Source organism: Piliocolobus tephrosceles, chromosome 12 (assembly GCF_002776525.5).
Source record: "Piliocolobus tephrosceles isolate RC106 chromosome 12, ASM277652v3, whole genome shotgun sequence".
Classification (NCBI taxonomy): domain Eukaryota; kingdom Metazoa; phylum Chordata; class Mammalia; order Primates; family Cercopithecidae; genus Piliocolobus; species Piliocolobus tephrosceles.
Window position 1 is genome coordinate 5713113 of NC_045445.1, and position 13054 is coordinate 5726166.

General features: G+C 40.2%; 1 protein-coding gene across 6 annotated transcripts in view; it reads right to left on the reverse strand.

Moving 5' to 3' along the window:
* The window catches only part of AFF2 (AF4/FMR2 family member 2), a 508006-nt gene that overhangs the window by 90694 nt on the left and 404258 nt on the right, over window positions 1-13054 (reverse strand). For all 6 annotated transcript variants that reach the window (XM_023202728.2, XM_023202727.2, XM_023202724.2 and 3 more), the window contains one exon: window positions 2885-2922. In XM_023202728.2, coding sequence (XP_023058496.1) covers window positions 2885-2922 — 38 coding nt within the window. The remainder of the gene's footprint in view (window positions 1-2884; window positions 2923-13054) is intronic.

Below are 13054 nucleotides of genomic sequence, written 5' to 3' on the forward strand. Positions count from 1 at the left end.
TCGAGCTCCCAAGATAGTGGTGGTGGCCACTCCCAAGATGAGGCAGGCCTTTTGTTCTCTGACCTGGGGTTCTTGGCCTCATGGATTCCAAGGAATGGAACCTTGGGCCATGTGGTGAGTGCAATAGCTTTATTAGAAACTGTGGGTCATGGAAGAGAACCATGGAACCCAGTGACTACTGTTCAACTTGATTAGGACGAACCCAGGCACTTAACTGTGCAGGAACAATGGCAAGCCTTTAGCCCGATTGGGAGTGGCAATGGGCGCCTGGCTGAATCAGGAGCGCAGTAGACACCCTGCCAGATCTGGAGGGGTGGAAGTCAAGGGCGGGTCTGCAATGGCAGCATTCAGCAGTGGTGAATGGTGAGCAAAAGCTCAGCTCAAGCCGGAACAAACACGGATCAGAAGAGTGTGCAGTTGCAAGATTTTATAGAGTGAAAATAGAGCTCCCATACAATGGGAGGGGACCCAAAGGGGGTTGCCCGATCCAGCTCGAATGCCTGGGTTTATATCCTGATCGTTGTGCCTCCGCCTGTGCTCTCAGGCGATAGATGATTTGATTATTTCTTTACCTCCTGCTTTTAGCCTAATTGGTATTTTAGTGAGCTCTCTTTACTACCTGATTGGTCAGGTGTGAGCTGAGTTAGAAGCCCCATGTTTAAAGGAGGGTGTGGTCACCTTCCCCAACTAGGCTTAGGAATTCTTAATCGGCCTAGGAAATCCAGCTAGTCCTGTCTCTTAGTCCCCCCTCTCAACAGGAAAACCCAAGTGCTGTTGGGGAGGTTGGCCGATGACCGCTCTAACTGCTTCCTGCTGAATTGGGGCATAGTCGGGTTGTGCAGTTGAGATTTCCTCAGGAGGGGTGCCTTTGATGTCGTCAGAAATGGCAAAAGGACCATTATATATAAAACTTTTTAAAAACTTTGACTGCGTTCTCCTGTCAGGCAGAGCAACTGAACCCTGCTGTGGAGTTTTTGTTTCTGAGCTGAGGTCCTGAGGAAATCTCCTTCTTCAAGTGCTGAGTTTGGTATCATGAACCCAAACTCATCCTGAGAACAGTATCTTATTTAATTAGAAGACAATTCTAAACACCTACCAGTTGGCTGTGACTTAGGTTTATTACTAAGCGGATTTTCAAATATATTTAAAGCACAAAACTCAATAATCCTGTGACTCTTCTAGTTTCCCTTCCTTCTTTTTATAACATTCTTCAGAAAGCTAGACATTAGATAGAGTCTGCACTGTGAATTAATAAGAACGCATAAAAATACAATTACTGTAGGGTCAAATTCTCACAAGGAGCAAAGAGAAAACAGGTCCCGCTTCCAGGCCATTAGAATAGAGTTAAATGCAACCCCAAACACTGCCAATGGGCTATTCTATGCATGCAAAAATGCAGCTTGGGAATCACTTCCTATTGGGAGGGCTGGCGCTTGGAGACATTTGCCATTGAGGGCCTCGATTTACATTCCTCCAGCCCTAGCCCCATGCCTTGTGACCTGGGGCACACATCTGCATGCAGGCGGACTGGAGGGAGGAGTGCAGTTGAACTGCAGGAAAGAAGATCACTAATCGCCCACCCAGGGACAAAAGCCCTGACCCTGGCCTCATTAGCACCACCTCTAATTCTCCGAGCTTGCCAGCCACAGGCTCACAGTGGAGGAGCCTTTAGGGCATTCAGATGGAAAAGAAATCAGGCTGCAGAGAAGATTTCAACCCCAACTGCACTATTTGACAAAACCTCAGCTACTACAAATACTTCCACAGGACTACATCATAATATATCTCCAGACTACGCATATCCCTCTAGATGTTACAGAGCCTGATAGGAAATATTCATTGGCCTAAGAAAAATGAAACTTAAAAGCAAAGTACACAACACCTTTTGGAAAAACGTACTAGGGCTTGGATTTAATGGTATGCTAAATGCTACCCTGGTGCCCTGGAAAAGATAGTTATTTTATTATACAAAACATAAGCAGGCTTCTTGTCATTAGCATTAGCTGATCCATTCTCCCAGAAACTTAAAAATCAATGTACTTCTCTCCATTTCTGTATTTGGTACCAACTATAATGGAAGTCAGCCGAAATAAATTAACACATAGTTCCTCGAGATGTGATATTACCAGACCTATAATAACCCAGCAAATAGAGAAAGTCCTCCCTCAGCCACAGAGCTGGCAGGGCTAGCATGCATTGTAACACTGCAATCAGATGTTACAAACCCAAATGACAAGACAGTCATCCTTCTTAATTTGAAAGTCGCCCTTCTGGAAGAGACCGGGATGTCTAAGATGTACTATATTTAAAGGAGGTCTGTGTAGCTTGTTTATGATTTAAGAGTATCTCATCAAATGCCTTGGGAGTTGCTTTCTGTTAGCTAAAACAAAAAAGAAAAGCCTTTGGTTAAGTATACTTTATGAGCTTTTCATTAACTGAGTATTGAGGCCTTGATGCCAAGGTGCCAAACTTCCCCACGTGGCTGGAAATCACTTGGCACACTTTCAGTCATTTATGTCTCTGTCATAGGTCCAAGGTTTGCAATTAAAAATGTAATCTTTTTAGCATGTGCAAAACCCAAAGGCTTGAAGTACTATGTATTGAATATGATTATAATAGAATTTGGCAGCTGTTCATGGATTGCACATATTAATTTATGTAAACTGGGTACAACTTGGGGCATTTCTTCATGAGGAACACAGGAAAAAATATAAGCTGGTCTCTGCTCATTGGAGGATTTTTTTTGGCTTGTTTTGTTTTTGTCTTTAAATTGTCATGAATAGAGATTAACTCAAAATCCAAGGTCCCTTTTATGACCTTATTTTTTCACATGCATCGAGTCCATTAAAATTAACATTTGCAACTAATAAAAATAATAACTTACTTCACAGGATTATTCCTAGGTTTTGCCTTTTCAACAGCCTGTAAACAGAAGAAAAAATGCAATTAGACAATATTAGCAGGCATAATCATTGCAACTAGCTACCAAAACAATAAGCAATATAAAATGCTCTTCAGAAACATAAGGAGCTAACCGAAACAGGGTGCTGTAGATAAGCAGACTGGAGACTCAGAAAGCAATTTTCTTCTCCTGGGAAACACGGTTACTTGTCCAAGTGCAGCTTTCCAATACAGGCAGGCCTTGTGAAGGCTGCCTAGAAAGTTCATTAGGGACCATAAAAGTGGACTTCTGGGTGCACAACTCGGGTCCTTCTCTTCCCACCTTTCACCCTAATCTTACCCTGGTTGGACCTGATTGGGTTGTAATGACAGGTTGGGGAAACAGATGCAGACAGAATGGTCGTGGGCATACCCTGGATTTTGAGATTTGTGGTGGGGAACTGCTCACCCTAGCACTGCTGCTGACACCTGGCCACACTTCCACCATGATAGAAAGTCAAGTGTCCATTTCCAAAATCATTTTTATTAGCCGATACCACAAAAGGACAAGGAATGACTGAATACTGAGATCAATTTCCTCCCGTGGATCATTTAAGAAAATAGACACCAAATCATAGAAATGAGGAAATCTCTGGGCCTCTCGGCCTGCATTGCCTTAGACATGGAGCCTGGTTCCAGTTTAGCACTGAACCCATTGATCTGTGTACAGTCCATTTATCATTCATGAAAAGAGCTAGTGATCTTCACAGTATATTAGAAGAAACAACTCAGATCATCTGTCAACAGCCCTCTTATTTCTGTTTCCTTCTCCACAGGGATTTCATCTCCTTCGATTCTTCTGGAATTAAAATGTTGCTAAGCAACACAGCTGGGGGTGCTGATGGCAGAGTGGCTACAGTCTATCAAACTGTTTAAGCACCTGGAGGGTTTCAGTGATGATTTTTTTTCATATTTCTGTAGCATAATTATGTAATCAGAACCAAACTTGTACTCCCGTAGACTTTTTCAGGCTACAGACATTACGTTTGATAAAAAGAGCATTGAAGCAGCCATTTGACAACCTCAGGGTTGTTCAGATCCTTTACAAAAGTATCTGTTTGGGGACCTTTCTACTTGTGAATCTTGGAGGTGGGTAAGGGCTACAGAGAAGAGAGAAGAGAATACTGCTGTAAATTAGAATACAGAGGCAACCACTTTTAGCAGAGACAACATGTAATCTAACTCTGCACTTGACATTCTGGGTGACAAGTGATATTCGACACACGGAAACCCTCTATGCATAACAACGGAATAAAACACTTCCAAAGTTTAGATGTTGTGCTGGAAATCCATGCTTCCATTTATTAAGTCTCAGGTTCTGTTTCTAGATAAATAACCATTAATATTTGGGCACTTTCTTTGGCTTGGTAGGCAAAAATCATTTTCTCACCATCTGTGCCTGAGGTTGAATTTTGGCAAGTACTAGAATAGGAAAAAAGCTAAGGAATGAGGTAAGAGGTGAAAATGAGAAAACAAGAAATATGTGTCTGGCTGGCCCAACTCATCTGTCACATGTATCTTGGATATGAAAACCTGTTCATTTGCAGTCCATGTACAGAGGATGCGGACCTCACTCATCCTGCAGATTCTCCCATGTCAGAAGAACAAAGAGAGAGGAGGTGCTGGCAAGAAGTGGGGACTGGCACACACCTTTCCTACAGCAGCAGGACCCAGTCTGTACACACATGCACACTCACATCTGCCTTTTTTTAAAAACACCCTTTTCTCTCCCAAGTCTGGCTGGTTTGCAATACGACATAGCAGTAGGCTGAAGACGTCACTGTGGAAATCACATGAATCCACTTTTTTCAGTCCCTTAGACTCCAGATAAGTCTGTTCTAGAAGACTTAGGTTATCACAAAGTAATGGGTGCTGTGTTCAAGTGGTTTCCTTTTAAAGCATGCGGGATGTGATAGGATGAGCTTGCCACTGGCAGGAGACAGGAAGAGGGAAAAATCAAAGTGACATTGCTTAACCTCCCTTTGATTCGGAGGCATGTTTTTTGAAAATACCCTTTCTGCTCTATGCTTTGGAACTGCCAATTAGACCCAGTTATTTTTCTCTGATCAGGAGGAAGATGATCATGTTTGAGGCCAGTTTCTTTGAAACATTCATCTTTTTATAGAGCCAACATAGGAAAATAACTTCCTTTAAATTATTTTTTCTGGGTTGCCTGGCTATTGATCAAAAATGTCTCTACTGAGAGGTTCTCCTTTCTTTGGAAATTAACTTGCTATTATTCTGATGTCCCAACAGCTCTAGTCAGATGTCCTCATGTCATCCTCTTGTGTGCTCATCACCTTGAATCTTTCAAGTAAATGATGGCAAGTAAATGACGGTGGAGTAAATGATGGCAGAGAACCTCGCCATATGAGAAAAAGCTCGCAATTTGTTACTTTGCTTTCACTATAATTTGATGTTGTTTTAGGCATGCTATGAGGAATTATTACATTAAGAGACTTTGAAGAAAAAATGTTAAGTGAATTATTTATGTGCAAATGATACGTGAATTATTCTACAAGATACACAAAGAGATAATTTCTCTTTTGAAATGATGGGACATAGGAAGACAATCGCAAGTTCCAGATACACATGCCAGAATGTGAGACACACTGCAAAAGGAGGAAAATTAAAAGGAAATGACATAGCACAATTCACCAAACATCAAGACAGTTACATATTGGGATTGCAGCTAATTTTAAGTTTAAAAACATACATTAAAGTAATTTAAACTGATTGGAAAATGGAGGTTGGAGAGTTAACAGTTATGTTGCTTTAATTTATAACGTCTATATGCTTTTAAAAACCTATATTCTCCTTATATTTTTTTTGCCATGGTTCCCTATCATGATACTTATCTCACAATTGAGGAAGCTCTATTATAAGAAAAAACAATAAAAGAAATTAAAATGTTAGACAATGTACTCCAGTATGGTGTGATGTGAGGTAATAGGCTAGCGTGGAGAGAGTGCTGTGCCAGAAATGTTAAAAACCTGGGTTCTAGTCCCAGCTTTGCCACTTACCCTATTGGCAAGTACTAAACACCTTTGACCATCAGTTTCTTCATTTTAAAAATGAAGATAATAATTCCTGCCTTTTCTACAGCAAGGGTGGTTGTGAGTAGCCAACACTGACAACAGTGCTCTGGAAGCTGCAACATGATATGTAAATGCAGTGCATCTTGATTGTGACTGCTTTCTACACAGGTGTTCATGCGTAGATTTTTACAGCCAGATAGTTTATGGGCTTACTGAGTAGAGGCCACGTTGCGGTATGAAACCTACATAGTTATTCCAATGAGGATTATAGGAACCACTATCTTCTACTCTCCATATCAGTAGTGGTTCTGGAGTGAATAGAATGCTTCTGTCTGGAAAGTGCTATTCACAGAAGACTTTGATATGTTTAGATTCTACAGACCTCTCTTTTTCTCTATTTGTCTTTCTCTCTTTTCTCTCTCTCTGTGTTTCCAAGGAAGCCCAGGATGATTCTGTATTTTCCAGCTGATCTCTCCTTCAGTAGCCCCTCCTTCCACACTTCACTCCGTCAGAGAGGCTCTTTACTTCTTTATTAACGTTGGACCCTGAGGATGGGGAAGCCCTGAAGCTCCAATTCTACATGGGCCACCTCTGTCATGGGGTATCTTGAGAAATTAAATGCAAGGAAGAAGGAACTTCTCTGATTCCAAGGAGCATTTCTGAGATGACTCCTCTCTCATTATCGGCAAATTTATTTCCTTTGCAAGGATGATGTGGCTACAGGCAGGCTCAGAGTCGCTCACTTGCTAAACCTATGTTCCCAAAAATAAGAACCCCGTCTTTTTTTATATAGATAATCCTTGTGCTGCACTAAAGCTCAGGTAACCCAGGAACCCTATTGAATTACATAAACCATATAATATAGCGCTATTAAAAAAAAAAGGTAGAAAGAACAAAGGAAGGAAAGACTGTTGCTATCCCTTGAGTCCCATCCACGTGGCATACACGCTATCGTATTTCCTTAGGGATAAAATGTGACATCAAAGATGCTTAGAAAACTTGCCAGCTGTTTTCTATATAATGATAACACTTCTTCAAAATTCTTTAGCAAGGTAATTCTGTCCCAGAGATTATACTCCATTAATTGTTATTCTAGTCCAATAGACATGTATACCATATTTATAGAAAATGTAGAGAATCTTTTGGGGGTTATAAGAAGCATGCTCTGAACAGTTACAGTCAAACTTACGACGTTATCACCCTCCTTTTACAGAAAACAAATCTAATGCAATATGTTTCCCGTATGTTGAGATTGTCAAAGTGAACATTTGGATGGCCTAGAGATATTGTGGCAGTGGACTCAGGTATTGGTTTTTTCCATAATCAATAATAATACTGACAGTCAAGCATAAAGTGTGATTTTATTAGTATTGTTCTATATTCCTTTTGCATTTGTATTTCATATGCATTTTCCTTACATTCTACTAGCAGATACATCCAAACTGGGTTTTTACATTTCTTAATCAAAAGGGAAAAGCCAATCGTTCAGATAATTTCAAATAACTGGATATTCAACAACATGGAAAAAGACAGAAAAACAATTAATTGCATTGGTTTTGTGTTTCTTTGTTTTGTTTTGGATTTATTTTTTTTTCACATGATTGTTCTGTGAGACGCAGCCATACTCTAACTTAGCAGCATGTATTGGTAAATTGCATCGATTGCCTAAGTTCAGAAGAGAAACTCTTCTGTTAACAAATGAACTCATCATTAGGGTATTCAGATGATCTAAAGTCAATACCAACAGAACTGGCTAAAACAACTGAAGAGACATATACCGACAGCACTTGCTTAAATATAAAAATGAATTGCTTAATTACAGCATTTAAATAGATTTAACTGGAATGAGTAAAATGGCAAAAGACAATGTATCCTGTAGGCTGGGGTTTCAGCTGGCATTAAGCACACACAGCCAAGGGTGGCAGATTAAGAGGACAAAATGTCACTCAAGATTTTACAACACCTGGGTGCCTGAATTTCTGACTTGTCATACAGGGATTATAATCTTTAGGAAAACACTAACCATAATTATGCATGCCTGAAAACGTGCGTGGAAACATCCTGTATTTGAACCTTGAACCACTAGGAAGCAAAAACATGTTACCTATCTTTAGATCACTAGGCTTTCCACATTTTAACTTTATTCATTCTTTTCTGATAATCAATGAAATAGGTCTTTGCTATACATAACAAGGGCAGGAATGTACTTTTGACAGGCAGAGGTTGGGGAAAATTTGTTCTAAGTGGATAGAACTATGTCTTGCACTTAATAGTCACTTAAACATTGATGAGATAAATGAATCAGGAATGACTAGGCAAACTCATAGGCCTGGACATTATGCTCTGGGAATGAAAATGTGCCAGACGACACTAAGCTCTGTATGGAGGGAAAAAATAAGCCTCTGGAGGAAGAACTGAGCTCCAGGCTGATGTGCATCTAAATTCATCTTGCAACTGAATGTAGGGCTCTTATTTACACTCCAAAGAGGAGGGAGTACGGAGCAGCATTCACAGGGTGAATTTCCCATCCCACTTTCTGGAAGAAAGCTTATAGCTACCTGTGCCTTCCTCACTCTTCCTGCAACTACTGCTAACTTGATTTGTGTTGCCTCTCACCAGGACTGTGGCCACTGCCACCCTCACTTTTCTACTGGTCTCCCTATTCTAAATCCATTTTATGTTCTACTGCAAGATGAATCTTCCTAAGGCTCCACTTTGATCACATTGCTCTCATTGTCATAAACCTTCGTGGCTTCCCATTGCTTATTGAGTAAGTATCAATTTCACTCACACTGCCATTCAAGACCCTACCACAGCCAGTTGAACAGCCACTGAATAGCAGGTACTACTTGTACCTGCATGCACATTTCACTAACATGGCAGCCAGAGTTTTGTGAGCATCCAGCCCAAAGATGATGTGGTAACAGTATTCAGAAGTGCCTGCATTCCATAAAGAATTGCTCCCTTCACTCTGGCTATGTTGCTGGATAGAAAATCCTTTAGCAAGATCCATTTGTCAGTTGGAAATTTCCTTTATAACTAAGGTTTGGTTTATTGTAACTTAATGAAAAATGTACTGTCTTTGGTGAAGAAGCATGTTTCACCCACAAAAGTCATCTGTTGACACTAATTATCCTCTAAGTGGAGTAAATATGGAGACACCAGGCAAGCACTTCAGTATTGCTTTGAGGTGTTTATTTTTCCCCAGTCAGGAGGCCCAATGTAAGTGGCACTTGGTCACTCTGTTCCCCTGGGGTTTGTGGGTTTGAAAGTTCAATTTTCTTTCCCCTAACCAGTCTGAGCCCTCTTGCCTCTAATGCTAAGGGGGCACACCTCCCAAAATGACATGTGTCTTTTAGTGAGAGATAATCAATGCCTAATAGAGGTTTTCTCCCTACCATGCGTAACCAGAAGAAATGGGAAGTGTATTATTAGTACATAGTAGGTACTCAATTATGTATTCAAAAACCTAATTGGCAGGAAATACTGATAATACACCTTTATCCTTAACCTACTAGTGTGATCAGGCTTCTTGTCCCTTTGGAACACATTATACTCTGGGTGATGAGACTACATTCATTTTTATTTATATACTAAATACTAACTGACTGACTGTATCTCAGTTTTCTTATTGAGAAAATGAGAAAGCTGGAGTAAAAACTCTCTATGGTCATTTTAAGGTCTGGTATTCTATATTTTAATACACACACAGGAGTATTTCACATATATCTAAAAGGATTACATCCATATGTATATATAAATATATATATTTATATATGGATATATAATATATAAAATAATATATAATATATATGGATATGTATTTTTTCTCATATATATATATATATATACGTGTGTGTGTGTGTATATATATATGAAGTGGACTAAGGCTTCATATTTAGCCCTGAATCATATATATATGTGTGATTGAATATTGAGTGAAGGACTTTGGCAACAATGTTTTGGCAACAAAGGTGTTTGCCCTTTATTACATAAAGTCTGTAGTATACAATGGAGAATGTAGGGTTCAAGGGAAGGAATTTTAAGCAGAAATTGGATAGAGTCAGACTTGATTTGGGAAGATAAATGTGGATACAATAAGGAAGATGGACACAATGAGGGAGAACCAGGAAGCTAGGGAGTTACTTTCTTGTTAATCAAAAGAGAAGTAATGAACACAAGAACATGGCAGATCAAACCAGTATGTCTCTTCGACCACAGACAGCATTACTATTTCTGTGCTAACAACTCAAAATAGTCTGAACTAGGAGGCAAAAAATAGCAACGAATTGTCTAATGTACTCAATTTTCCCTCAGTCTATTTCTAACTATAGTCAGGAAAACCAGGCTCTGTAGCATGTCCTGGTAGTATTATGAGGTCTATACTATCATCATTCAGGAAGGGAGCCTCTCAGGAAACACTACTTCCGCTCTGGCTGGAAGGGACAATATAATATGTTTTATCAGAAAAAAATGTGGAATTTTCTTCACTTTCTGCCAAAAGACCTGAAACACATGGAAGCCTCTCTCCAAATACTGTATCTATTCACCATTAGTTATAGACTGAGAAGGAGACTCTTGCTGGGTTGGAAGATAGCTGCTGCCATTATCTGCAGGCATGCACACTGCCAATAAAGAGTTGTGCCACAGAGTCTAATTTGTCTACTTGAGATGTCTTCTCCTTCATCCTCTGAAGCCTCAATTGTAACAGTTGTGAAACTACATCAGGATTTACACAAATATATTAAAACAGAAAAGTTGCTGAGGACAGTTTCATGGTCACATTGTGAAGACTTCATGGTACAAATCAATGTTTTCACGGCTCCTGAGGGAAGCTGAATTAACATCATCCCCCAAACAGATTGTTCTAGCTTCAGGATAGTTTCCTTCCCCCTCATTTCATAACACATCTGCTTCCCTGAGCTGAGGAGTTATACCTAGCATGGTGTTTCTCGGCAGATGCAGTAAAGAGGAATAGAGATTTACTTAATGACCCTCGAGTCCATGCTTATGCCCAGAGGATTCTGAAGGCTAGACTCGGGGATTCTGGGACATGCCTGATCATAGGGATGCTCTCACCCACTATAAAGTTTTCTCCACGTTACCAGGCAGGCTCGTGGCTCGGAGGCTCGAAGGGGAACCTAATCGCTGTCTTTAAGAAACTGGGCTCATGCTGTGATTCTGCTCCAAGTGAGAGCTGGGAGAAGAAATATTAGAGAGGTAAGAATGGTTGGGCAAGAGAGGTGAGAAGATACAGAGGGGAGAAGAGGAGGGCAAATGAGGATATAAGAGGCCAGGTTCTTTCACTTTTCTGAGGAATTATCACAAGCACCACTGCACTACTTTCTTCACAGAGGAACACAACAGAGCATATGGAATTGGAACAGACATCCATAGATGAGGGCAGTGGTGTGTCAATCAGTAATGCACAGAATTTCCATTCGTCTCGGTATCTCTGTATCTCTCTCTCTCTCCCCTCCCCCTCCCTGTCTTACACACACACACACACACACACACACACACACTCACAGAGTACACTGTCCACAGCCAGAACACCACAAATACAGTCATATAGTAGCATGGCCATACTTGCTGTCAATAAGACAAAAGGATGTTATTGCAGACTTCATTTATATGTGTGTGTTTAAGGTGGTGGGTGGGTGTCACTTATGTCAGTATTCAAATAAAATTACATGGGTATTAACACATTTGGTCTGTACACTATCTCTTGCCCTCATTGTCTGCGTGAATTTAATGTTGCCAATTGTAACTTGGTTCCCTGTATCCCTACTACTTTAGGGAACCGTACCCAAGCCATTTTTATTGTAAGCACAGTACCCCTGCTAGCAAAATACAGGGGTAGAGGAAGGGTAGAGGAAGCAGTGGGAAAAGCCCTGTGAGCTTGCTGGGCCCCCCAGTAAGCAATTTCCGCCTTGCCTCACAGGGGTCCTTTAGGAGGGCTGCCAGAGGCACTGGGAAAAGGCTACAGGGAGAAGGAAACCTCCAGCTGAACTTTGTAACAATTTGAACCCATTGAGAAATCTGGCCAGAACTCAGGGAAGGGCATGAATCCAGAGTGCAGACTCCACAGGAGGGGGACGAACTAAAGCCCTACTTGCTTTTGCAGCAATGTTGCCAGAAATGACAGGATTTTATACTCTTTTATGGCTAAATAATAATCAATTTTGTGTATATGTGTGTGTGTGTGTGTGTGTATATATATATATATATATCACATTTTAACCATTTATTTGTTGATGAACATTTAGATTGATTCCATATCTTAGCTATTGTGACTTGTGCAGCAATAAACATGGTGGTGCAAGTATTCCTTTAATATACTGATTTTCTTTACTTTGGAAAACTACCCAGTAGTGAGATTGTTGGATCATATAGTAGTTTTATTTTTAGTTTTTTGAGAAAGACACACACACACATATATATGATTCAGGGCTAAATATGAAGCCTTAGTCGGCCTCCATTAACAAGAAATCAGCTTTAGCAAGTTTATGCATTTTTAGTAAAATGTTCCAAAGACTCCTATGAAATTTTTGCTGTGTGAAATATGAGTTATGTGGCCCCATACATTTTAGAAAGTTTTGTTTCTTTTTTCTGCCCATCCACCTGTATTTTGAATGGTTAATGTTGGATTGGTTTATCTCAAATTTGGAAACCCTTCGGTGCACTTAACAATGCTTACATTCTTTGCTCTTGATAAATAAACATAAAAGTAAATATAGCTGCTTAAGAAAATATCAATTCAGTTTTCCATGCAGAGCAAGGTCCTTGGTGTTTGCAGCCTGCCTGGTGACTTTTTTTAGCAGATGGCAGATATCTGGCGGGGATGGGGCAGAGTTAAGCATTCTTGAGCCCTAAACCGAAGCCCCAGTAAATTTTTCCAGCAAGAATATAAATTTCAAAATCTTACTTTTTCAAAGTGGCAAAGTGTTTCATTATATAACTTTTGCTTGAGGTGTGCATGCTGTTCTAGGTATATTCCAGAACCCTGATTAAACTCAAGGCTTGGAAACTACCAATGAAGTTAGGCACACATGTTGCATTTTCTGGGACTTACT